We start from the raw sequence: 27,603 nt of genomic DNA, 5'->3' as shown, positions 1-27,603 counted from the left end.
TTTTATGCTTAAAGAATAAATTTTTTTTCTACTTCAGTTATTTAACCATGCATATCTTAAAAAAATGAAGATGACAGCTAAGTTTTCTTGTTCCATGGAAATAAACTTAATACACTTAGCTTTTGTATTTAAATATACACTTGGTACTGAAGAACATTAGCCTTGAATGGAAATACCCCACCAAATCTTTTACACTCAAAGCCTGCTTTGAAAGAGAAAAGGTTTTTAGTCCTCTAATATGGAAAGAGGCTATTAAAAGATGTTCATGAATCTCATTGAAAAAATATCAGAATGCTGTCAGTATTGGTGCACTCCTGGAGTATTCACATCAGAGATGTTCTTTGCAGGGGGCACTGACTAACCAGGTGAGCTATAGTTTTTTCCAATTGACAGAACTAAGCAAAACCTCCTAATTACAGAGTGTTGTAAAAATCTTCCAGGGGATTAGAGTGAAATCAAGCTTCTTTTGAAAGTATCAACATTCTTTAGGGAAAACCTCTTGCTGATTTGCAATAAGAAATCCCAGTTCTTCCTCTATAATAACAGGATATCAAGCTGGTGTGTTGTAAAATACAGCAGAAGTCTTGTATCTCCTTTATGAGACCACTGTGTGTATTCTCTTCTACCTGCTTTTTCAGAGTCATACTGGGAGTGTAGTGCAGGTTGGATTGGCTGCTCTGATGAAAGCCACCAGCTTGTCTCCATCACGTTACAGAAATAAGGCAATCCTTGTGCATGATTGCCATTTATAGAATCTCAGAATATCCTGATTTGGAAGGGGCTCAAGATTCCACTCAGGGCAACCTAAAAGTTAAACCGTGAATCCTAAGTGCATTGTACAAATGCTTCTTGACCCTGACAGTGTTTGGGCTCTGACTGTTTCCTCGGAGATCTTTTTAGAGTGGTTGACCACCCTCTGAGTTCAGAGCTTGTTCCCAATACCCTACCTGAACATCCTCTAATATCCTGGTGGTACAGAAGGGAAAGGAACCACGCCTCAGAAAAGAAGATGTAGAGGAATACATTTCCATGAAAACTGATCATAACTGCAGGGCACTCAGGAAAAATAGTCACTGGGAGGCAACTACACAAATTACTCTGTTGGCACAAGGCTGTTTATGCCTAAACTCCCTCCTGGAGCTCTCCATCATTGAACAGGAGGGAGTTAGGATTTATTGGCAGAAGCCATGTGTCAGAGTCATGTGTGCCCTTTAACTCCAGTGCTCACAGGGAATGAATGACCATAAAGGTGGCATGTTCTGCGGACACAGGAATGACCAAGTTTCCCATGAGGTAAAGACCACCAGTTCCACCCTTTCCCCCATTAAAGGCTGTGTGGTCTACCACAGCATTAGAATTGGGAACTACTGTGCTGTTACCCAACACAACACTTGGAGCTTCTGTGATGGGCTTCATGATTCTCCAGTTATAGCTGAACCCTTTGAAATATGGTATTTCCTGTAGAAAATCAGCTCCTAGCTGGTAAAAAATCATTGAGAGATGTACAAGCCATTTGAGTCTCTTTTCTTCTTCCACTTAAAGTGTCTGATTGTATTCAGCAGTTGTCCCTGAGGTGCCTGTGGCTGTGCTGCTTCCTCATATGTGAGGTAATAACTTGGATTTGTTGACAGTAAATGTTCAGGTGTTAAGTGTATTCTGTCTTTACCGAGTTCCAAAGAGCATACTGTTGGTTGATAGTAACTGATGTGTTCACATCTATGATTCTCTATCTCTTTTCTTGTCACTTTTTGCCTAGGAAAGGTAGTGACAATTGTAGTATTGATGGCCAGAGGCAAGACCTAGTTCTGGGTGTTGCTAGACCTTATGAAGTTGAGCTTATTTATCTACTAGGTGTGAAGGTGAAGAACCACAAGTGAGGACTTATCTCCTTCAGCAAAGGTGGCAGTAGAACTTGCTTTGGTTTCATTGATGCAAAATTGGATCTTAAGTGAATAGTAGTCTCTTCATTCTTACATGTTTGTCTTGGCTTTAGTTTTCATTATTTTCTGAATGTAAATTTTTTAATAATAATTCATAGAGCTGTTTAAAAAACACCAAATCAAAACATAATGAGAAGTGCAACTATCTTTAAAATGTTGGAAGAATCATGCACTGGATTTGTTCTGAACTGTCAATGGTGCCTTTTGCAAGACCTGTTGTGTCTCTGAATTGCTTCTCTTGGATCTTAAATGTGTTTCTGCACACTTGAAAACTGAGATGCTTAGGTGATCTCTTGTGAGATTAGCTAAATCCCAACACAGGAAAAAGTTTCCTCTTCCTAAAGGTAAACTTTCAACAAAAGAAGCCATTACCATTTTAATTATTCTGGGCTTATGTAGTCTGGTTTTTTAATAAGACTATCAACACAGTGCTACCTGGGACACTTGGAGTCTGGTTTTTTGCTCACATTGCATCACACTGACATAGCTCTGTTAAAACCCAAACATTTCTGTTTGCAGGCTGGAGCCTCCTCTTCTTGAGCTGGGTTTGGGGATCATGGCCTTTTCCTTTTTGTGGGGGTCAGGCTTTCCTGAGTCATTGACCAGCTGAAGAGTGAGCACATGTTTCACTGGAAGTGCCTGTAGCCCCACTGTGCCAGCATAGCTGTGTTACTCATGTTGGAAATACACGTCTCTTCATGGGGTCGTGGCTGCGTAAGAAATTTCATATTGTGTGTGAAAGTTTTTGTTGTGGTAACTGTCTGAGAGATTTGATGGCACCACTGTTATGAGCATCAAAAATAGATTATGGTTTAGAAAGGGGGCATTACTTTGGCATTGAAGTTCATGCTTGCTTTTCGGACTTGCTCAATATAGTGGTGTTCTACAAACACAATTATGCTGACACAGTAAGAAGCTCTCTTAAAATTTGAAGTTCTTAAATATGCAGAGCTACTCATCAGGATTCCAGTGTGCCTCTCTTCAACCCAGTTCCCATTTTCCTTCTAAAAGCTTCAGATGATGATTTGTTTTCTCTCAGCATAAAAGGAACTTCCATGTTTGTATTCCTTCACGGTTCAGATTTTGATCCTGTTTTCCCAAGTAAAGATGTACCAGGAGATCCTGCTGTGTCCTTCTGTTCAGCTGCCTGCCCTCCTCTCTCTCGAGCACCTTTTCTGCTGGAGGGCAGATCTCAGCCACACAGGTCAGGGGTCAGCAGTCTGAGAGACAGGATGCCCCTGAGAACCTTTGCAATATGCATAGCTGTCTGTAGAAAGGAGGGTTTGTTTATTCCTGTTTCAGCTGAGGGGTGTACTAATTAGCTCATCTTTCATTAGCTATCAGGAGACAGAAGCAAACAGGTTACATCACTTCTGCTTTTATTTTTCCCTTTCCTCTGCCCTTGCCTATACTTTTTGCCATTTGTTTCCCCTCTCTGAACAATGCCACTCTCATGGGAGATCCTGTTGTTTGTCATCCTGTTATTTTGACCAGTACTCTGTCTTTGCTCCACAGCTGCTTATCTTTTGAACTTTGCTTGCCTAAAAGTTATTGAAGATGCTGCAGGGAAACCAGCTGGGAGTCAGAAAAGTCATTGAAGCTGTGAGGTCTCTCAGGAAACAGGAAACCCAGGTTGTACTGTGAGGATTCTCTGCTTCAAGGCTGCAACCAGTGGAAAGACTAATGCTGCCATTCCTTACTCAAGTAACTAATGCTAGTTTGTATAGGAGACTAGAAACTACCTAGTTTCTCGGTAGCTATTTGTGTTTGTAAAGATTGCTGGACTAAGGCCTTATTTTGAGAGAAAGATAAATTGTTTCTTGCCTTTGAAACTGCTGCCAGCAGAAGCAGACTGCACACACTGAGAAAAAAGTTGTACTTTGGGGAGCTGATCGCTTGAACGTTCAGCACATGGCTAAGTGGTAAACTTTAAGCAGATTATGTTTCACTGAATTGTTTTCCCTGTTTGGGTTGTTTTGTTTTGTTTTTTTTTTTTTTAACATCAAATATATCACAGTGTAATTTATGAAGACATGCCTTCGAGTAGAACCACAAACACTTATAGGGACACTTACTTCAGACAACATATGGCAAATCCTATGAATTATGCACAGCCAACATACGGAGAATGGAGACAGCCTAAGGAAATGATTAGACCTGTTACTGTAGCAGTGACTGTACATTATTTTCACTTGACTGGGAAAAATGGAGTTTTATTCTAGGTTGGGGCTGAGATTGTTACTGCCAGGTGCAATATATTAACATGCATATGAATATTTAATGGTTTCTAGGAAATGTGGTAGCTTAGTTCTCTTCTATGCTAAACCATGTTTCTGATGTAGTTGCTATGGTCTTGTTGCAAGAGTAGCAGCATAAAAATAGACCTCAATTTTTGTAGGTGTATTATTGTAAAACATAAGTTACACACCAGCAAATATCCCATGCCAGATGGGTGGCTTTCATCAAGTTTACATTTACCAGTTCCTGCTTTTCTTTGTTCTGAAGAGTAGATTTTATGTTTTTATACTCAGGTTAATTGCATTGTTCCACCAACAGGATTTGTTCATCCTCCAGTGGAAATGCTATTAGTAAAATGCTGATAATGTGGAGTTTGGACTCTTCTGGAGTTAAAGGCCCAAAGATTTTTAATTTAAATCTTGTCTCTGCTTCTGAGGTTTGTCAGATGTGTTCCATAGAATCTACTTTCTGAGAAAAAACCACCTAAAACTACCTTATCACACTACAGCCTAGCCCACAGTGCTTCACTGAAACTCTAAAGGTGCCTGTGGGTGACTAGGCACCCAGGACATTTGGCCCACTTGTAGAAGTCAGTACTGGGTGGCCTTGCTGCTCCCAAAATTTCTATTACAGTTAAAAAGAAATCTGGAGGTGACATTTTAAGTTTAGATGGTTCCAGTTTGCATTACAGAAGTAAACACCTTCTGAAGCCTCATCTGTGTGAATCAAGTAATTAAACACCAAAGAAACAGAATTCATAGGAAAAAAATACTGTCTTTTGCACCTCAGGGATTCCAGCCAGACCTGATGTACGCTGGAAGCTGACAGAAGTTTAAGCACCAGACTGCTGCTCTCGAGCCTATCTGGAAAGCACTTGTGCCACCCATTATCACCTTTTCTCTGGTAGTGTTAGCCATTTAATTTTTCCCAGATGATGGATATTTAAATAAATTTTCTTCAGACTCTTAATTAGATATATTTCCATCCCACTTTCTCCTAGCTGGCCTCCTAGGAAGTGCTGTGTGATGATAATGAGCTAAATCAGAATCCTTACTCAGTGTTAACATTTTTATTTTCACCTCTTTTGCTTTCAGCACTCTATATAGTAGACATATGAACATATGTTGGATAAAGATAATAAAGCATCTAGTTTTCTACATTGTAAATCCATAAAACTCATATGCTTCCATATCAAATGTTGATAATGCTTTCTAGGTTTACTTTTCCTGAAGATATGTGTCAGAACACAATATTATAGCTTTCACTATAGAGAATTCACTAATGCTTCACAATATGTGTATGCAAAAAAATTATGGAAAAGCTTTTACCTCTTCTGTGGAGAAAGAAGAGTAAAGGGTAAAAAGTGCCTCAGTCTAATGATGAACAACTTTATTAGTTTCAGAAGAGGAAATTTAAAGATAAATCTTCATGTCCTTGTCTCTAGGCCATATGGTGAAAGGTATTTAACTGATTGATTCTCTTTCTGAAAATTCAGGTCAATTTCCTTTACGAGGAGTTGGAGTGAGCATAACTCTTCTCTATTTGAAACTATCAAGATTTAGAGCGGTGCTGCCTTTATCTAGGTTAATGTTAAGGCATTTGTGCCCATAATGATGTGCAAGACTAATAGATTTGGATTTCACATCCAGCTGTAGATGATGTAAGTTTTAAAAGATGTTGAATTTATTCAGTGTGATGCCTCTAAAAATTGAAATCCTAGTTTTACTACAAGTCTGAATGTTTTCAGAGTTTTATTACAAATCCAGAGTCTGGGATCCTGGATGGTTTTGCTTTCTTGTTCATCATATCAGCATCTGTAGAAATGAATATCCACACTACTATCCACAGGAAGATCAGGCACTTCTGCCTCTTAGTGTATTGAACAAAATCTATGTACAGTAAAAATTCAGCATAACATTTGAAAGATCTAAAATCAGAATAGAGTATCTTGATAATGTCTTTTAGAAAGCTCTGACTGAATCAGTCTCCTCCTGTGTTATGTTTAGTGATATTGAGATTTTCTAAGAGAAAATTTATATCAATGTCTTTTCAACCACCTTCACTTTTGTCTTTTGCTCTGATGCTCCTGCTGAGCTTTGACTAGCCTTAGTTCTGGATATCTTGACATAGATAAGAATTTCTAAAATTGAATTGTGTTTTTAAAATGGATTCATATTAAATACCCTGATTATTGTAAAAAAATACATATGAGTTTTAGGCTATAAAGTTGCAATGAACTTGGAAGTAAGTGGACAGAAAGCTTGTTTGTACCATGGCACAATGACCTAGGAGCTAACTGTGCAGCACTGTTTCCTGCTGCAGTATAAGTCACCAGACAGGCTTGTAATCACAAAAATGGCCTTTTACTATGGGAGGCAATGAGAGTAACAACCTACATTTTAGAGGTGCTTTTTAATTGAGAGTCGTAGATGGCTTTATTTCTGTGACTGTGAGAATTTGAACTTCAGCTTAGGGATTTTCCACAGTACCTTCCCACTCTGAAACATGCAGTCACCATGTTGAGTTTCTTCAGGCAAGTTGAAAAGCTTCAGGAGGACGGTTTAATAATAAATCTTATTTGTAAATAATAATTGTCTTTAACTGCTGCTTTTCATCTCACATATGCACGAACTCTTTTCCACATCAGACAGCATTTTTCTGACAGGAAGCAGAAAATACTAAGGCAACTTCTTACTATTCAAAAGTGTAATTTAAATTTCTAGTTAGAATTTTAGACTTGAAGCCTAGATAACACAGAATAGCTGCAGCTTCACTTTGGAGTCTTCAAAGATGAGAAGAGTTACGGATGAGCAAATCATACTGTAAATGTAGATGGGTTGAAATACTGCCTCACAAATTACTTCAGATATTTTTACATGACGGTTGTCTAGTTGTGTCCTTCCTGCCTGCCTTCCTTCCTCCCTCCCTCCATCTTTCTTGTTTCAGGCTATTTGCCATCTGTAATGGAACCTCATGCACTCTTCTCAACAGTAGCACTCATTTCCTCCTGTAGCCCCAGCTGCTGGAAGTAGATGTAGAGCGCTGTAGGGCTCTCCTGCTGGTGAACTTCAGCAATAAACTGCCAGTGACAAACGCAGATGTTTGGTTTGCACACTGAAGGCAGCATTACACACAATTTCCCCTCTTCATCCAACAGATGTCTGCATATTTGAATTGTAGAAATGGGCTTCTTGACACCCAGAACAAAACGTTTTCCTTAAGGAGCAGGAGGAAGTTATTAGTATGCAGACTCACAGCACAGCTTTTAAATGAGATGTTTCAAAAGTACTACTAGTTTTCAGGTAAACATGGCTCCTGATTTCTCTCTAATCAAATTGTTCACTCCTCCTGGGTTTCTTTTCCATCCAAACCCAGGCACTGCACCAGCATACCCGTAGCTGTCTGACTTCATACAGTGCTTTTTTAAAGACAGTGTAGAAGTTCACTGTGGTATTAACTGTATGTGTTTTAATAAGAGTGGCCTCTTGAGTCACAGCAGACAGGCAGGAAGAGATGAGACGTGTGATGTCTGACCCTTCTCCCCAACTCTCACCATGCCCAGTAGCCTGAGAAAAGCCAAAGGAGGAAAAAATGAGAGGGAGCATAAGGGACTGAAAAGTGAGCTTCCAAAATTGACAACTGTGTCTTTGTAGCACAGAAAGGAGAGGACATGAGGGATAGGAAGAATAACCCTGAGCTAGGCAGTGTAACACCACCTGGCACTTGGCTGTTTGGAATATGGTGTATCTGAGCTGGGGGTCCATCACATCTCCACTTTGATGGGCAGCAGCCAGTGTGAACTCATGACAGTCACCTGGAAACAACAGCAGTGAATCTTTGAGGAAAAACACTTAGCTCAAAAGCTAAGCTTTTCAGTCTCTTGGCTTTTGATTCCCATGCATTTCTTTCCTAGTTAGTTTTCTCTTTTTGCTTACAGTTTTGATTCCACTGGAGTTTTTAATCTTTTGTTGAGGGATATGTTTTTAAATGTCAATAAAACTCTCCAAAACCCATAAAGTTCAAGTCACAGGGTGGCTTCCTCTAATGGCTTGGAGATTGACTCCGTTGGTGGTGTTTCTTTAAGATTGAAAATGATAGAGAAAATCAAGCCAGGCCAGCTGAGCTCTGTGGAGAGGAATTCTGGGAAGATTATCACCCCATTAGAGCTTCTCATTCTGCCTTAGTTATGGGCTTGTCATTACTGTGGTTTTCTAGCTATCATCTTACACCTGGAAAGCATTAACACAGGATTCAGTTTCTTGTAGAATCCCCTCAAATGCATTTGTTTGTGGAAGTAAGTTATCTGTTGCATTTGATGTGACATAACAATTATAATTCCTTTCTCCTGAGGCAACTCCTTTTTTTGTTCTTATGAATGCTTTTTTTGCCTCAACATTTCCTTTCTGATATATTTCTTCTATAGTTTTAAGACCCTTTGAACAAAGGGGATATTTGGTTTTGTTCCTTATTTAATTGCCATAATTACACTCTTTCTGACTTGTATGTTTGTAGGCATTCATAACTTTTTCTGTTAGCATTCCAACATCTGCACTTGGCATTCCATCATCAGCTAAGTGCCTCTGATCCATAGTAAGTGCTGGCTATCATCTTCCATGGAGCTCTTAAGTAGTTGCCTTAGAATATCAAATATATTGCATTCTATTCCTAAGAGAAGAAAAAACAAGTTGGAAAGACCAGTAGCAGTAAGGGAAGTGTTGCTGTAGTCAAAAAAGGCATCCCACTGGTACAGGAGAGGTTGTCTCAGTCTGGTTTGGTGCACAGCAAGGAGGCACATTTCTACTTATTCAGAAAACAGCAGTATGTGTCCCTGTCTAGCATATCTGTAGTAGCCAGCTGGTGACCTGCCCAAGCTCCCACTTGACAAATCCATCCCTTCCACACATTGATGCATGGGCTAATGTTGTATCCAGCCTTTCACTAAAGGGAGAAGCCCCAAGCAATGCCATGGATCAATGCCCTACCTCCCTGGGACTAGCTGTTTCAGAGAGCCAGTTCATGTCATAGGAGTATTTTCTCCCTCTCTAATAAAAATAACCAGACCTCCAGGATAAAGTATTTCCTTTTCCTCACAGTGAATAACATCCTGACACCTCTGTGCTTCAGGCTTAATGCACACATGAAGAAGCAATTATATGACAGTTTCCTCCCCAGCTTTCTCCATTATTCAGTTGCTTCACATTCCCATATCCTCCCAGCACTGGCTGATCTGTCCTTTGTCACAGGTGTCCCAGGATCCTCAGGACTGGCAGCCTGCACAAAGATGGTGCACAAGGTATTCACTCTGGGAGTTGTAGCTGCTCTGAATTCCCTGCAGGAGGATTTCTTGTGTGGTTGGCTGCATGAGAAATATTAGGTTCCCAAACTAGGTACTCCTGTATCTTAGTTACTTAACATGAGCGCCTGCCTCCCAGAGGCATAAAATCCTCTGTACCACTGCAAATCCAGTAGTCAGGTGGATGTGTTAAATGATGGTCTGATCCGCAAAACCAAAAGGAAATCTTCCACAGGAAATACGGTGAAATGTGTGGTTGTTCCTGCTGCAGGCTGTAGGCAAGAGAGTCATATATCAGGGAGGAAGCTCTATCATCCTTCTTGTTAATGCTTTATCCATGCATTTTTGCTGAAGTGCTTGACAATATCCGCAGTACTTTATGGTTGATAGTAATAGAAATTGCTCCTGTGCTGTAGGATTTGGACTGGAAGACAGTGAGCCCTTGGCATTAGTGTCATTGCTCTTGCCAAGGCATCACAGTGTCACTTCTAGGGAAATGTATCCTTGCAAGTATTTCACCAGGGTGTCTAATGCACAGCTGACAGATAAGACAGTGCCTGTGCTTGGCACTGTGAGAAACGGTACAGCACATAATCAGGTGGCAGTGTATCATGCAGGGCAAACAGGACTTTTCTACTCTTTTTTTTCCCTTTCCTTTCATGACCACATATCTGACTAACTTAGGTGAATTTTTGTTCATATGCCACTGTGCCTGAGCACAGTTGTTCTTTCTGTTCCTCTCTGACTCCTGGTATTGGGGGCTGCTAGAGAGCTGTGCTCCAGTGTGAAAAATAGATTATACAGAAACTAACGGTTTAGAGTCATCAAACCCTTTTGACAAGGGGGTGGTTTCTCTGGTTTCCTTCTGTCAGCAATGGAGAGAGTAGCAGCTCTCCCAGGGAGCAGACCAGAGTGCGAGGCACTTGGCTGCTGCTCTGAATCACTGGCTGAAAGAGAAGCAGGGTGGAAGATGAACTCTCCTAGGCCAGAGTGATAATTTAAACCTGTTGTAAGGGAAACTGCCTGGATGGAAAGCAATCCTTACCCTCAATTCCCTCACCTGATTTTTTTTTTTTTTTCTTGTTGGCTTCAGGCCTTGGTCTGAAAGATCATGCAGCCTCATGTATCTTATCTGATGAGGGGGTAAGCAACCAGGGAGAGAAGGTGGGCCCATATATTTCCTTACAAGCCCATGATTAATCAGCTAAGAGAGATCAGCCAAAGCTTTGGTCCATATGCATTTAGGTCCCATGACTATTCTGGTTTGCAGTAGCCTTCTTAGCCCCCATCATATGTTGCTTTCTTCCTCTCACAGCGGCAGCGGTGTAGTTGCAGTGAGAGCTGATATGAAGGATAATCTTTTCTACCTTGCTAATTTTTAGTGAGATCAACACCCTAAGCACATATAACACATGTTAGCACAGATGCACTGCTCTCGATCCAGCTTAGGTCAGCTTAAGCTGCACCTCTGCAGTGTGCAGAGGGCAGTCAGATGGAGACTGCTTAACAGCAAGTGCAGAGATAGGCAGTAAGGTTTCTGCTCTCTCTTAACACCAAATTTGCTATAATATTAATAACAACTCTAATTTTGATAGTGCCTGCAGTAAACAGGATGCTCGTTGGGTTTTTGTTCTGCTGTACTTCCTTCTTCCTCAAAGAACTGCTGAGGTCTTGCTTCCAGAACACAAACGTGCGCTCATCCTCCCCCTTCATTGCTTTACCTGAATGTCAGAGCTTCGGTTTGCCTCCCTGCTGTTGTCTGAGGTCAGCTGGATTTTAGGCAGTGAGCTGTTGTCTGAGATCAGCTGGATTTTAGGCCCATGATAGAGAAACCATGACCAAATACAGTCCTGTCAAACTGGAAGGTTCTGCTTTTATTCATAGCAACCACTCTTAGACAGCTTCATAGTGAGATAATTCTCCTTCATTTTAAAGTGCTTTCTTTAAAAAGTACTTTAGGTCCTCTGTAACAATCAAACTTCCTACTGGAATGTTGCTTACTAAAAACACTAAGCAACCCACTTCTTCACTCTTTTTCTCTTCTAAAGGAGTTAAAAAAAAATTATGGTACAGAAACATTTTGGGTGAATAAATTATGGGGCCTTACTGAACTCTGTCACAGAAGAAGGTAAAACATCTTCTCAGATCAAATGAGAATCTAGCAGAAACTGAGAATGAAATCCCTATTTCCCAGGTGTTATGTTTGTACTGTCTTCACCTTCACCGAAGCAACTCCTGTCTTTTCTGCAATAGTTCTGGCATGGAATGCTTAATGCTACACAAAACCCACATTGGTTCCTCTATATGCAGCATTTGTCAAACAGAGGTTTGATGTTTAGATGGACATGTTTGATAGAAAGGTCACCATTCTGTGCTGCACAAGAATGAGCATGACTGGATCCATTCATTTGATCAATACTGCTGCTGTTGTGAGCTGTAAATGGCTTTCTAGACCAGACCTTAACAATGGATGTCTCGTATTGAAGACAGTGCAGTATTCTGTATTTTTATGCAGAAAAGGTATTTTTCTGAGCTGACCTGGCCTTTACTGTATTTCTTCTGAAGTAGCACACCTGTATTGAGATGTTTGTCTACAGTCTTTAATAAGGAATGTCACTAACATCAAAAGTCTTGTTCTGTGTTTGTATGAAAGAATTTTTCAGTCAGCTCAAAATCTCATTTATTCATCAAAGCAGATTCTTCTGTCCTCTGATGCTCATCCAAATGTTTGCCATGTAAGCTGCCTGCAATGGAGCAAATGATTCTGCTCCTTCAAATTTGTTTTTTAAAAACCCCAAAAACATATGGGGAATACAGAGGGAGCATATGCTTGCAAAGTAAAACATCCTGGTAAATAGAGAGGAGCATCCTCAAACCAGTGTGTTGTACATGGCTGTCTGGTGCATGTGTAAAAAGATACTGGAAGGATTTTGTTTTACCCCCAAGCAATTCAGGTTCTTGCTATGTCTCCCTCCCTGCCTTCAGAGAACATCAGCAGAGGTTCTTGAACAACACCGGCATTTATCAGGATGTCTGTATAGGGCAGTGGGAATACAGTGAGGGCATCCAAAAACTAATTTTCCAAAGGAGACCTGAAACTGTTACCAAGGTAATTTTGAATTAATTTGCTTGGGGGCACCATCCTGAAGTTGCCCATGCACAGAGGAATCCAGAGGAAGAATGCAGATGATGGTGAATCCAGCCCAGATCAGAGGCAGATGTATTTGGCATTATAGGAGCAGTAGTGGCCAGACAGTGTGTTCCCTTGCGTGCAGGTTCCTAGTAAGACTGAGTGTCTGAGACGTGTCACTGTGCTGAGCTGGTGGAGGATGCACTGTGTGGCAGCACAAGGAACAAGGATGGCACTTTTGCTTATTATATCTCATTGAACAAATGCATGGGTCTGAAGGTGCAAATTGGAAGAAGTCTGGCGCTCAGGAGAATGCTGACAGCCTTGTCAAGTATTCCCCTGCCAGATGCAGTCTCTGCAAGACTGCTTTTTCTCCTGGATCCACTGTTGTTACATCACTGAAAGCTTTTATTTCTTGCCTCAAATTTCCTTTGGCAGCAGTTGTTTAGATCTTTTTACTTGGAGATTTAAATGATAAAATTTCCGTCTAAATCAAACTGACTAATGACATACTAAAAAAATAATCAGAATTTCCTTAGTGCCAGAAATAGCAAGGTTTGGAACTTTTGTTTACATCTTAATTACAAGCTTTTTATAAATTAAAAGACTGAAACTTTGCAGAGGAGGGAAGTTTTTAATTTAAATCATTAGATGTTTTAGAATTGGAATATGTTTGTTGTCCTTTGTTAAATCAGAATGCTTAAGGGCTTTCCTGACTTGTTTTGATTTTTTTATTTTAAATCACCTCTGCCTGCACAGTCCTTGCATCCTCGTGGGTAAAGATATGCTTTGAAAGTATCTTTCCTTCTCCTGCACGATGAGGGTGGATCTGCAGCGCTGGCAATGGTACTTCCTGCAGGAGTGAGTGCAGGAAGCACTCAGGAGAGGCAGGCTCTCCAGTATGTTGTTCCCAGCAAAACACCTGAGACAGGTCAAGCTGAGTGACACCCTGATACAGGATGGCAATGAGGAAGTGCTTTGAGAGGATCTTTTTTGAAAGTGTTCTACCCTGAAGTAGAACTCTGCTGCATTTCTATCAAAAATCTATTCTTATGTCTAGCCTAAGTGATGATTCAAGAAACAACTAATTATTCAGCAGAGTTAAAGTGTTGCAGATGTGCTTCTCACTCAAAGGACATGAGATAGGTCTTCAGTTACCATCTAATCACATTGCTTCCGTCACAGACTACACTAATTCTGGGTGGCTTTTCCGCCCACTCTGAGGAGCTCAAGCAGCTTGTTTGGCTTTGAGTATGAACTGCTTGTAGGTCTGCTGGAAAACTTTTTCCTAGCAAGCTGGCTTACAACCAGCTTTTTCTATTCAGGCTATTGGCTCTTCTGATCTGAATCTCTCCTTGGAGAGTGCCATATACCTGTGTGGCTAGCGGACTCTATGGAAAGTAGGAAAAGCTTGCTTGGCTCCCTGGGAGAAATAGGCTGAGCTCAGTAGCCTGGCTGGGTACCATGTGCAGTGATCTTCCAGACCACGGGAGGCTTTTGACTACTCCTGTCTCTAAAGCAATTTTGTAAATAGAGCTCTAGGGGAGAAAAAGTTTAGTTGTAACTCCTTGGTAGATTTCTATATTTGCAAGCAATTTGCACGTAATTGACACAGTTTTGGACAGGATTGTTGGTTTTCCAAGCAAATTCATTTTGTTTGGAAGTTTGAAGAGGCGGTTCCTGCTGAGTTTAGCTGGATTCATCTGGGTGTTACAGTTCTATTGAGTCTTCTGACAAGCCTTTCTTCAAGCCTAAAGTTCTTTATTTTCTCAGATTTTGACCTCATTGATTAAAGCCAATACTAATTTGCAATGAAACTGGGTTTTACAGACAGGGGAAGAAGCATCACTTGGAACAGTTCATCAGAAAGGCTTAACTTGAAGAACGCTTAAGTACTGAGCTCTTACTGTCTTTACTTTCCATTCTAGATAAAGAGTTCTTTTTTTTCTTCTATCACCGTTTTCTTCCTTCAAAGTAGACAAAAATAAATGTTACTCAAACCCCTTTCACAGCTACTATCTTATTCTTGCTGCCTATATTATTCTTGTTCTTTGTAACCTGGAAGTTTGTGTAAACAAGTAAAAATACATCTCCAAGCTTTTTGATGACACCACTTGTTTAGAATTTGTACCTTGCCTTTGGACTCCCGTCATTTGGACGTTGCTATTTGTGTTTAGACATACAGCGTGGGACACCAGGATCATACAGTTTGCAGCCTTCTGTGAAGGTGGAATGGCATTTATAGTAGTAGTGTTGTGCCTTTCTGAGCAGTGTTTCTGGACATGCCCACAAACAGGTCATGGCACCTGTGGAGTGGGGAGTCACCCCCAGACTGCTGTGGTTTCACCATTAGTGTTTGATGTGTGTCACCTGCAGGCTCGTCTGAGCTTGGCACTGAGCAGGCATGTGGTGAATTGGATGTAGGAGCTGAGTTATAGATGACTGTCCTGAGGAAGGTGCAACTAGCTTTGAAATGATGGTTGTGGTATAGAGAAGCCACAGACGAGGCCTTTTAGAAAATACCTGGTTTGGACATGAGTAATCTACAGCTTTACACTGAGTCAACTGGGACAACTTGAACTTCATGCAAAGGTAGTCTTCTTTTCTTTGTGATTTTCACATGACAGATTATCACCAAAGTGACAAAGCAGTAGATTAGCACTAAGATGAAAATGTCTATCCAGACAGAGAGGACAGGACTGATGCTCCAGTAAGTAAGCACTGTCACTGTACTTTGACAGATTAGGTGCAGAAAGGAAGTGGCGGTGAAAATGCAAGTTTTGCAGAAACTGGAAAAAGTAAATGTTTTTCTACTGGTTTATCTGTATTTTTGTGCTCTTTAAGGTTTGTTGATAGATTTTAAATGGAAAAGGAATAGAATATATTGAGGCAAAGGACTACAGGCAACTTGAGGAGAAGGATTGCAGGTAACTTGAAACTGAAGGTCAGCTGGGTTTACGTTATCCACTGCCTGTTGATAAGCTTAAGTAACTCCAATGGCTTGTCACCGTAGTTTTCTTTTCCAGGAGCTGACCTGGTTTCTCCTTATCTCTCTACCTGTCTTTGTTCTATAAATATTTCTGGTGAGAACTTCAGTAACTTACTTCATGCAGAAGTAGCAATTTGCTTGCCTAGAACACACTGACATCTCTCTCTGCTCCTCTGGCCCTTTCCAGGAGATGCTCTCCAGCCCTTTGGTCACAGCAGCCACTTTGAGGCAAAAGGGACAGATTCTTGTCAGCAGTTTGGCCATTGCAGTCCTGGGCTCATCCGGCCTGAGTAGGTGTGCACTGCCACACTTTATGAGTTTTTGGTCTTTGCTTAATCCTTCTGTTTCAACTCTTTTTCCCAGTACTCCTGACTGATTCTAACCAAACTTTGTTTAAAAAAAAAAAAAAAAAGAGTGGCCTTCAGGTAAACATTTGGAAATCTAGCACTGTTATAAAACCAGTACCAGGAGTATTCAGAGTATTCCTGATTAAGGAAACTTAAACCAGAATAAAGCCTCCTTTGGCAAATTGTCAGAAGCCTGTGAGACTCACATTGCTTTCTGGCACGTCTGGTTTGTCCTTCCAACTACCCTTGCTTTTTTCCCCAGCTAGTATCCGTGTTTACTGCATTTATTATTTCCAAAAACGTTTCCCTAGTATTTTGGTTATGATTGGATGATGATCTTCTTACATGATGGAGATTTCTCCATTGTAGATGGCACATCTTTCATTTCTTCACTAAATTGTGCATATCCTTCTATGAATTACCAAACAATTTTTTTTCCCAGAACAAAGAATAACTATTTTTGCAGGTTACTACTTTGTCATCCAGCTGCTATGGCTGCTGATGTGCTTCTCAGAGCTGTAACTTCGTGCTTACAAAACATCAAAATTCAATTTCAGTTTAGCCAGGGAAAGGGCCTCGGAGCTACAGCTACTGCCCTGCCCATTGCAGTTCTCCTTTACTCACTCCAAGGCAGCTGCTGCTACCAGAATACCTATTTCCAAATGGAGATAGGCTAAAAACATATGCAATAATAGGAGTTTTATAGCCTTTTTTTATAAAGGAATTCTGAACTAAGCAGGTGAAGCATTCATCCCTTGGCCATTCAGTGAAGGTGCCCTAGGTGGCACATCTGTTTCCTACAGCTGTTTTTGGTGTCTTTGCTTCCATGGAGCAGTCATCAGAGCCCTGCTGGAAACCCTAATCACCCATAGATCTGTTGGAGAGAAACATTTGCAGAATGCACAAAACAATTAATTAATGCAGCTACTGGGTTCTGCAAATCATCAACTTTGAATTTTGTCCGTTCTGATATTTCATCTCATTAAAAAAAGGGAGTGATATTTTTCTTTTTTTTTTTTTAACTTCTAACAGATTGAAGGCTGTTTCCAGGGGGCCTGGAAATATGCAAATTATTTTAGTCCAAAGTTCATTTACTATCAGTTACTATTCCTAATTTTACTGTTGAGTGAGTAAGCAACTGAGTTACCTACAGTCTCACAGGATATTTTTTTCTATTCCATTAGCAAGAACCTTGGGTTGTGGGGGTTTTCTTCTCCTGCTACTGTAACGACTGAAGATAAATTTAATTAAATGTGGTCCACAATCCAATTTATGCTTCCCTGTAGCAGGAAGAATCTGCTCTGTGACACTGAAGGATTTGTTTTTTTCCCAGCTGCTGTTAGTGGAATTTGAGGCTCTGAGTAATTGGGTTCAAAACCATCCTTTGAGGTAGGCATTTTATTTTCTCACTTAGGCATTACACCTTCTACCAAATCAGAGCAGTACATAGACAAGTATATTTGAAGAATGGCAGAATTTTTAAAATCCTGTTGGGTGACCTATAAAAATGCTATCTGTTACTACTACTTGTATAATAGTTATAATCAACTAGCATGGTGATTATCTGATTATCTATTTTACACTTATTAGTACTCCAACAGACAAAATATGTATTTCTCCCATGATAGGAGTTATTCTTTTGTTTAATTAGTAAAAATTATACAAATTTTCTGTTCAAAGTTTGGCATACAGAACTTTTTTTTCATTCCCAAAACGTCGTGTCTGGTTTCTTAAATCCTCTATTGAATCAAATGCAGTATTATTTGCTATGTGAAAATGAGACAAGACACTGAAATTTACATTTTTATAAATCATAGTCGTGCTCAGAAGACCAGTAATCCCTCACTGGGGCTTTGGTTTTGCAGACTTAGGCCATGTCTCTACTAAAAAATTACACAGATCAAGGTCCATCTGGTCTGACAGACATACTCCTCAGCCAGACTTTCACTTTTACAGTTAAATCTGTCAAGAAGTATGGTGGTAGCATTTCACTCAAAGATTGGCTGTGTGGCAGACACCATCCCTCCCTCAGCACTGAGTGGGTGAGTGAGGAGCTCTGATCCCACTGCTGTCTCACAATGCAGGGCTGTCCCTGCTCTGTGCTGCTGGCGAGCAGGGTGCTCATGGGCAGGGGCTGGTGCTCTGCCCAGAGGTGTGCCAGCATCCAAAGCAGACTCTGCAGCTCTGGCATGTTGCCAAGACAGTTTCTTTGCCCCTCTTGGCTGGGGTACACAGAGCCTTAAGTAACTACCAGGCTATACCCAGGTGAGTAATTAGCATGGGATATATACATAAATTTTAAACTGGTGTTGGAGGCATCTCAGTGGCATAGCTCTTTGTCTTACTGAAGAAGAGGAGCATCATGGATCTGTTGCAGAAAAAACAAGTACATATGTATTTTAGAAGAAACACACACAGGTGCTCAATGTATTAAGTTGGGGGGTTGGAGTTAAATGTATCAAATCTAAATGAGCTACAGTGGAAGTATTTTACTGTATATTAGACAGGCTGGACTGAAAAGTGATGTGGGTAAAATGCGGGCACACAGCACAGATTACTGTTTCCTTTTTTGTGGTTAACTGCACTGTTACTTCACCTTAGGACTTTAAGAGCTGTCACTGAAAGTCATGGCTGGGTCAAATGCATTCTCTTATTTATGACGTGCAGCAGAGTGTGTGTCATCCTAAAAATGTTTTATTGATCTCCTAAAGATGTGCCGTGCATGGACAGTCATTTTCACAGGATATAGGGAGAGAATTTTCACTAGTTACTAATTTCTGAATCTTATCACAGTGATAGTTAACAGTGTACAGGAGATGTCATATCTGATTGATGTGCAGATTTAATGTTTTCTTGCTTATCCTGCTGCTTAAGAGTTCCTGGCCTGCACTTTTACCAGCATAACTCTTATCTTAAGAGCTATGTCACCTGCCAGAGGTTCAGAAGAATTAATTTTTTTGTCAAGAAAAGGCACATCTCTCAACATCTCATTTCTAGAAGAAGCCTTCAGATGTTTTCATTTGTCAGCTCTCCACAAGAGATGTTAAGAAGGAAAGAAGTGTTTAATTGTGACAAATAAGTAGAGCTTAACAAAATGAAATGGTGCTGGGCTGGATGCAGTCTGTACTCACACCTGTATGGTCAGGAGGTTTATGCTTTTCTGGAGGTAAAGGATATGTGCCTGTACTAAGACTGGAGTAATTTCAGGGTGGTGTTGGTGGACAAGTGATGCAGTGTCTGTTGCAGAGTGGATACTGCTGCACTATTCAGAGGCTGCTCCATCCTCAGCCTTGCAGCAGCTGAGGCAGGAATTCAACCTATTTCATCCAATTGAAAAGGGAGCTAATTAAGAGTATTAGGTTTTCATTACTGTTTGTATCGTGACAAACTGGGTTTGCTTTCCTACTGGACACCCTGGCTTGTGTGGATTTTTGTCTCAGAGTGCTAATGCAAATAAGCCTTCCCAACATTGTGCAAAGAATTGTGTTTCCGAGGAGACCCACGAGTAATTTTTCTGTTCTGTTGGCAGATACATTGCTGGTAAGAAGATGAGAAAGATTTGGACATACTGATTTCTTTTTAATTTTCTCATGTGCCCAAAATTTAAGACTGCAAGGAAAGATACTCATGGTATCTTTAACAAGCATTTAAAAAAAGATGATCAAAGCCCTTAAGAAGCTTCAGAATAAGTTTTCCCATAGATCTTGACAGTTTAGATACCCTAAACGGGTTTTTAGACACCTGCTTTATGATCAGCTGTCTGCTGGGCAGATGGTTGCACAGACTCTTTTTTCCTCTCCCTCACACTCTCTCTCTCTTTCTTTGTAGAGCTGATTTTCTCATCTAGATGTGGGGCAGTTAGATTTAAGGAGAGTGTCTGCTCCCACAGCAGGAGATAAGGGCTGATCAGTCTGGTGAAAGACCTTGAATCAGACTGTTGATGAAGAGGAGGCATCTTGCCCTTTGCTTTCTACTCTTCTGTTGGCAGTGTTTTGAGATGAGCTGAGCTTTTACTGTTTAGCAAAATAAGGTTCCTTTTCCTCTGGGGGACAGAACTTTTTGTCCTCAGTCCCAGCTCCTGTGACTACAAGGAACAGAGTATGCCAGGCTCAAGGTTTGGTAGGGCCAAACTAACTAGGACCATAACTAAGTGCCAGCACTTCGTTATGCGTGCTAAGGAGCAGTCGCCACAAAAGCAGTGGCACTCAAAATGTGGTGCAGGCAGACTGCCTGCTTAAATTCATGGTCACTTGGCAGCAGCACTGTGGCAAAAGTGTCCTGCCAAGTCATGAGCTGGCATACTGCCCTCCATTTAGCCTTGGACTGTAGGCAGCCAAGTGACCAGCAGCTGTGGCTGTGAATAGCAGGAGGGCATTAGTCCAAGAACAACAAGGAGAAAAGCTTCTTCTTCTACATCTAGAGATTTTCTTGGCTCTTCCAGACATGTCTGTCATTTCAAAACAATCTGGAAGGTAGAAGGTGCCCTAATGCAGCTGCCGTTTTTGAATCCTGTCCACTGGTATCCCCCAGTTACAGGATTCTGCATAGGCACATGTTGTTGTCCAGTCTGTGACTGCAGTAGGCAGGAGTGTGTTTGAATGTATAGAATGAAATTTGCAGCTTCAAGGAGAGGATTCATTGTTTCTGTGCTCCCTTTAAGCAGGACAATGGAAGTGACCCATAAACAATTCTCTGCATCCTGTAAATGGGTTCTCCACCAGCCTTCCTGCTAATGGCTGCACAAGGATTGGTTTTGATCTTTAAGGATGCTAAAGTGCTTGAATGAATGCGGCTTGCAGTTTTTGAAGAGGTTGACAGATGTCAACAGGGGCTTCAGATTGCTGACTCTTTGTACAGCCCTTCAGATAGCAGGCGTGACTCTCACTCCCCATCCATGATCTGTCACAGGCAACCTGAACCACATCCCCCAAAATCCCCAGACAAAAAATCTGAAATTTATTCTCTGGAAAATAGCACAAAGTAAAACATTTAAGTTTTATGCTGCGGTGTGCATGGCAGAGGTTGCACTTCAAGTGGCGATGTATAAAGCTGTATGCTCAATATACTAAGTGAAATTGGTGGGGGTCAGGGTAGAACAAAGTCCACAAAAGCCCTGCCTATAGAAGCTCAAGGGCATCACTGTCTCTGCAGCCACACTTCTTTCACTGAACACAGGCAAGCGGTTTCCCCTAGTCTGTCATAGAAGGTTAATGTTGTGGTACAGGCTCATGATCTATTTAAAGGCATTTCTGAGCAGCCTCCAAGATCTTTACCCCAGCATCTCTCATTAGCTGTCAGTCTGGTGGAATTTCCTGGCTTTTGAAGTGGATTTTCCTGCTTGTGGTCAAAGAAAATGGCAACAAGGACCTGGGCAAAAGTGTGAGCCAGACTCCCTGCTGACCACAGAGCTTCCCTTGCCATTTGTCATAGAAATACTTAAATAGCTTTCTAGCCAAGTGTCAGAGAAATAAAAACTTTCCAGCACTAGCATCTTTAGACTGTGTATCTCAGAGACAAGTATTGGCAGCTGGGTCTGAGCACCCACCATGAATCTGATGCCTCTCATCATCTTTATCTTCTTGTTTGTTGAGAGGAACATTAATGTCCCTGGAAGTATAGGATCACTGCTGGGACATGGCATTAAAGAGTACTAGATGTGCACAGGGATGCCTCCAAGCCCCTCTCAGTGATTCCTGCTGTGGTTTCTCTGCTGACAGCATCCTCAGTGGGCTGGAGATAAGTCCTTTCCTCAAACAAAAACCTGAACTGCAGATGTTAGCCAGCTGCATGCAGCTGGACCAAAGCTCTGCTTGTCTTGACTAAGAAGCCAAAACCAAGTCCTTACAAAGGCAGTGGCTGGAATGAAACTGAAATGATCAGTCCCCTCATGCAGCACCCCAACTTCTAGCAGCAAGGGCAGACATGAGCAATTTTTCATGCTAAATAACAGGGGCACAATGAGAGCCATATAAGACTCAAGTGTCTTCAAGGAGGAACTGCAAGATGATGAATGCTGCAATAGCGGCTTAGTTACAAATGCATGTTGGTCACCAGATTATATCTAGGCTGAATTTAAGGTCTGAATCTTTTCCTGTGAAATATGATCTGGATATCATTGGCATGACACTGAGGGATACATGTGGGTAAAAAAAATGTCTAAGTGTAATGGTTTAGAAATGCAAAGTCTAAGATACCATGTATTGGTTTTAGTGCATTTGATGAGACATTTTTGAGTGTTTTAAAAGTAATCTTTTTTTTTTTTTTTTTTTTTTTTTTTTTTTTGGGAAAGAGACATTTTGAGAAAAATGGGAGGTGATGTGGCTTTGTCTGGTTACCCAAGAGAGAAAACTTGCAATCATTGCTATGTCTTGTGAGAATCTCTGTACTCTCAGAGTTCTGTTGCGTTACTTGTTTCTGTGATCTTTTGAAGGGTGAGGCCCCTAGGCTGTTGGTATGATTATCCAGTAATGCCACTGGATTAATCTGTCTGCATAGTTTGTGTGTTGTAATCATGACTTAAATATAACTCCTTGCCAGGCAGGGTGAGGCAGCAGGTGGGAGGCTTGCGGTGCAGCCCAGGGGGGTGACTGGGGAGACATGTCCTGCTCTGTGGCATTTTCCAGAGCTTTCAGTAAACACCAAAGCCCATGTCAGGGCTGCTTTGCAAGCACAAAAGTTAGTTCCACTTAAATGGGAGCTAAGAGTGGCAGGCTGTAGCAGCTCTTGCAGTGGCTCAGACAGGAAGCGTCTTGAGGCAGGTGTGTTGACAGCACCATGAAGCATTCTTTGGAGTTGCTTTGCTGGAGAGTTGGTTAAAGAGTTTGTGGCAGTCTGACAGGCCTCCAAGGTCTGCAAGGCTAGGCATAGCCTAGTGCAGCTGGAGCACTGCAGTACTGCAGGGCAGGGATGGGGTGGGCATTTCTGTAGCAGGAGGAGCAGTGCTTGTCTGTCCATGGGTTAATTTGGTTATTCCTGTGACTGTTTTGGGATGTTTGATGGAACCTGGTGCTTTTGTGTGTGGAAGTGAAGGTGAAGAACTTTTTTCCATGCTGGTGTGTAGCCAGCATTATGATTGTGCCACATTGTAGTGTATCTCCACAGGTTCCGTCGGTGGGGGGGACCCTGACCTGTCACTGATTACAAACCTGTTCTTCAGGGTAATCCAGTGCTATAGCACTGCACTGCTATATAAGTCACTGTTTGTAATACTGTACTGTGTGCGAAGAATTAACCTTGATGAGTTGTTTCTGATTACAGTTTGGGTGATGTCAGTAGTTCGGCTTCATCTGCACTTACTTAACTTTCAAAGTAACAATAATCTTGTCTCTTTTTCATGGTGCACAGATTTACCCACTTGTCAAGGAAATAAAGATTAGTTGAAAGGTTAGAGTTATATTTTCAAAACTAGCAAAAATAAAATCTGATTTTATACTTAATGCAGTAATTCTAGTAGAGGGTATCTGTGAGGGTGTAACTAAAATGATTTTTAACATGAAAATCTTTGCAAGTAAAACTTTATTCAGTTTATTGACTTAAGTGCTGTCAAATGAACTGCTTCCTCACTTTGTTCATATGTGCAAATTTTGGACAAAGTGTAGGGCACATTTAATTTTTTTTTCCAGTTGATGTGATTTCAGTCTGTTCAAGCTACAGAATTGGATGGTATTCCTTTTGAATGGATAGGATTCCTTTTGAGCTAGCCCCTGGCCAAAAAACCACTGAGCATGACTCAAAGCTGCCAAGAGAAAGAAGGAGAAGTTGCTAACTCATCCAGGGTCTAAACGGGTCTTTTCCTGGCACAAAATAACCTGGCAATTTGACATCAGCCATTCAGCAGAGCAGAATAGGGCAATGTCATTGTCCATTACAACTGGTACCAATTCAACTTCAAATTTTAATGTGCCAGCAAAATAAGAGTAAAGACAGGCACCCTTCTCATACTTGCTGCACCTGGTTCTGTATCTATGAAGTTTGGACTATACTGGTTGTGTTTCTTCAAATACAGTGCAGCAATTTTCCATGCCACTTTTTCTAGCCCTAGGGAAATTACACATGAACTAGTTAAAGAAAATAGCATTGCTCTGGTACATTTTTCTATAGCAGTAGGTAATGAGTAGTCTATCACAATTAATAATTAATAGTACCTGGCCAGTTGTGATTTTGTCATGCACAGCCACTCGGGCTGCCTGCCTGTTTTGCCAGTACTTGTTCTGTGGATTTATTGTTGCTTGTTTTTGTTTTGTTGTTTTTTTTTGTTTTTGTTTTTTGTTTTTTGTTTTTTTTGGTGTTTTTTTTTTTTAAATCCACTGCTCTTATCAGGAAATGGAAATCACAGAATTTTCTGATCTGATTTCTTATTCATTGCCATCTCCTCAGCCTGCCAGTATGGCATTACACATGTTATTAGTAAAAGAGGAATTAAAAAATGGAGGAGCAGAATAACATGAAAGATTGGAAGGAGAACTGCTATTGAAGTCACTTCTGGACTGATTGTGGTCAGCTAGCATGAGTAGGATGTACATCTCTCCTTTTTCTCCTCAAGGAGGAGGCCACAGGCTCAGCCTTTTGGAGTCAACATGTTCTTTCTCTTTGCTGAGATTCAAATAACCAGAAATTACAAATCTTCCTTCATAAAGCTTCAGCCTTCTGAGCCCCAAATTTTACTAACCTTACTCAGAGCTTGTACATCTCTATCAGCTTTTGTAGATCATTCTTCAATTTTGTGTTCTAAAATACAAGTTTGAAGGAAGCCAGTATTGTCCACTGGAAATCCAGACAGCATCAAAAAGCTACGACAGTTTCTCATATTTTATCTGTTGTCCCTTGTTCATTGTTTCTTGTATTTCTATTCATATATTCCTGTTTCTAAAATCTTTCTCACTCCTGTTGCTATGGTAAAAGCCTGCCTAAAAAAGAAGAATTATAGCAGCAAGATACACTGACCTACAAAATAATCAGAACATAGTTGCTCCGTATAAAACGCTGCTTTCAAAGTGACTGCTAGAAAATCTTGAGTGGGAAAGGGAGATGGCCAAAGCATAGAGACCACATACATGCATCTGGATTTAGTGAAAACTCCAGCTTACAGACAAAATTGCTGCTTCTGACCAGTGAGTCTGTACAACTGGTTTCCCATACACAGGAATTTTCCATCACTGCAATATTAAGAGCAGTAGACACCCAAAAAAGTGGTCTTGAGTGTCTGTTTCTGTTGTTAACCTTCCGGCTCCGATGTGATTTTCTCCTCTGTGTACATGAATGTCATTGATACAGTGTTGTATTACAGTGGCTCATCCTTGCTGGAGGCACAGTTTCTTTTCCAACAAACTGATTTGAAATGAAGTGAAAACCAAACCATGAATTTTTTGGTTCACCTCCCAGACTGCAAAAATGGATGGTCTCATTAATGATTAACGCAGCAGCTGGTAGCTCACAGGAGATCTGGAAGAAAATACTGCAGTGTCTTCCTCCTCCAGCAAATTTAACAGTTTTCCGCGCTCATGCTTCCTTATTTCTGTATACACATTTGAGTCCCAGCAGAGTGGATATCTGCCTTCATACCTGCTGTAAGATCAGTAAGGATGCATTAGATCCTAGTTGCATCAGCTAATTTTTTGCCATATTATTAGTACTTAGTGGTTTGCAGTTCCATGTGATGGTAGCATGAGTTTTAGAATGCTCTTCTGTTTCAAATTATGCTGTGGGCTTTGAAGATTTCCAGGATCGTTTTGCCCACAGCATGGTTATGTCATTAAGAATCAAGTAAAATTTCGCAACAATTTTGCATTTACATGGACATCACTTCTGAGTGTTTTGCTATTGATAAATCCTGGTTACAGTATTAAATTGTGTAAAAAATATTTATATATTATTGTCAGGAAGTTTACTCCTGATTTTACTGCGCCTGGGCATCTGACAAAAGTGTTATGAACTCTAAAGAACTGGTGAGATCTTTTTAGGCTAGGTATTCTTAGAATGTGTTTGACTGGTTAGCACTCAGGAAATAAAAGTGCTAAAAAATTACCAACCAAAATTAAAAAAAAAAAATCAAAACCACAGAAATCTCAAAAACCCTGTTCATAGTAAGTTTGCATATGGCAAAAAGTGGTAGGAAATCTGGAGGCATTCCCTGTTGCTCTAGAAGAGAACTGTGAGCATATATTCCCTTCTAAACTGAGATTCTTTTAAACTGATTTTTTTTTTAATACTGAAACATAGACTATAGTCTCTGGAACCTTGTGTAGATTTTCAAATAGTTGTATCTAAATATAGGTACATGTTTTCTTATATTTGCTGTAAAACATTGTTGAATGCATGTAGAGTACACTGGTTCCCTCCCTGGCAGAGACAGGGCAGATATGGAAGCTCACCTATGCACAGTTTCAAGGGATAATGCCTCCAGGGTTTGTTACAAGGTTGTTTCTGTGATATATATGATGATAGAACACCTGACAGTCAGCAGGCTGATCCTGGCCCAGAGGGTGCTTGTTTATCCAACCATTCTTCAGGGCAGCACCACCTTCTGCAAGGAGATCACTCCAAGCTGAATGTTGTGCCAGTGCCAGAGGACAGGAGGAGGATGGGAGAGAAGATGGAGACTCACCTGAGCCCAGCAGAGTCCTGAGCCCCTGCCACAGCTGTTTGTGAGACAGACAGCAGGTGACAGGATGCTGGGCATTAAGTGTGTGGTGGCAGAAGTGAGAGTTGCCTCTGCTCTAACCTACCATGGGGCCTGAAACCCAGCTCCAGCTGGTGTAGCTGTGAGGCTCAAGTACACTGCAGTGTTTGTAATTTTGGTTGGTAGCACTCAGTTAATTTGCTTTCACTGACCTGAGTGGATATGTGTTTCTCTCGTTAGAGATCCGAGCTCAACTCGTTGAGCAACAGAAATGCCTGGAGCAGCAGACTGAAATGAGAGTGCAGCTTCTTCAGGATCTGCAGGATTTCTTCCGCAAGAAGTCGGAAATAGAGATGGAGTATTCCCGAAACCTGGAAAAACTGGCAGAGAGGTTCATGGCAAAAACAAGAAGTACAAAGGATCATCAGCAGTACAAGTAAGATAAACCTGCTTGCCCATCGCCCCCATGCTGTACCTGTTGCTGGTTCAAAGGCTTATTTGAAATGTCCACCCCTGCTTAGCAGTGTTGCAGTTCTCATTGCAGTTGAAGGTAGATTAGTGGCTAAATACTACTGTTGGTGTGGTCTATGCAGTTACTCATGTCAGCTTCTGACGAGTAGTTTCAGTTTCTTAAAAGGTAAGTTGCACAGATATTATCCATAATCTACCATATGGATTTTAAACCACCCAAAATGCAGCCGGTATCTGGAAGAGATGCAGAGCCCCAAAGCTTGAAAATCTGTGTGCTCATTTCTGGTGGAGTTGATAGGATTTTGAAGTATCTGCATGAAGGTCAGTCAACATTACAACAACAACAAAAAAGACAATTTTGGCCAAAAAAGACATTAAGAAATAAAACTATTTTGATTTGTTATTGCATCTGAACTTTGCTGCATCTTCAGCCCTCTGATTCCAGATAATAAAGATGATGTGAACATTATGTGTTGTTTACAATTTAATGTATCCCTTTAATTACATGGTATCTTTTGTGCAAAACAAGTGGTCAGGTAGTATCTGGCATAACGTGTAAAGTATGTTTTCTGAAATG

The 27,603-nt window shown here is 40.9% G+C and overlaps 1 protein-coding gene across 4 annotated transcripts in view; it reads left to right on the top strand.

Moving 5' to 3' along the window:
• The window catches only part of SRGAP1 (SLIT-ROBO Rho GTPase activating protein 1), a 134,846-nt gene that overhangs the window by 39,620 nt on the left and 67,623 nt on the right, over positions 1–27,603 (top strand). For all 4 annotated transcript variants that reach the window (XM_056516268.1, XM_056516267.1, XM_056516271.1 and 1 more), the window contains exon 2: positions 26,796–26,991. In XM_056516268.1, the coding sequence (XP_056372243.1) occupies positions 26,796–26,991 (196 nt within the window). The remainder of the gene's footprint in view (positions 1–26,795; positions 26,992–27,603) is intronic.

The sequence above is a fragment of the Oenanthe melanoleuca genome, chromosome 1A (assembly GCF_029582105.1).
Source record: "Oenanthe melanoleuca isolate GR-GAL-2019-014 chromosome 1A, OMel1.0, whole genome shotgun sequence".
In the NCBI taxonomy this organism is placed as follows: domain Eukaryota; kingdom Metazoa; phylum Chordata; class Aves; order Passeriformes; family Muscicapidae; genus Oenanthe; species Oenanthe melanoleuca.
The sequence above is the reverse complement of the archived record's forward strand: the minus strand, read 5'-3'. Positions and strand labels throughout refer to the sequence as shown.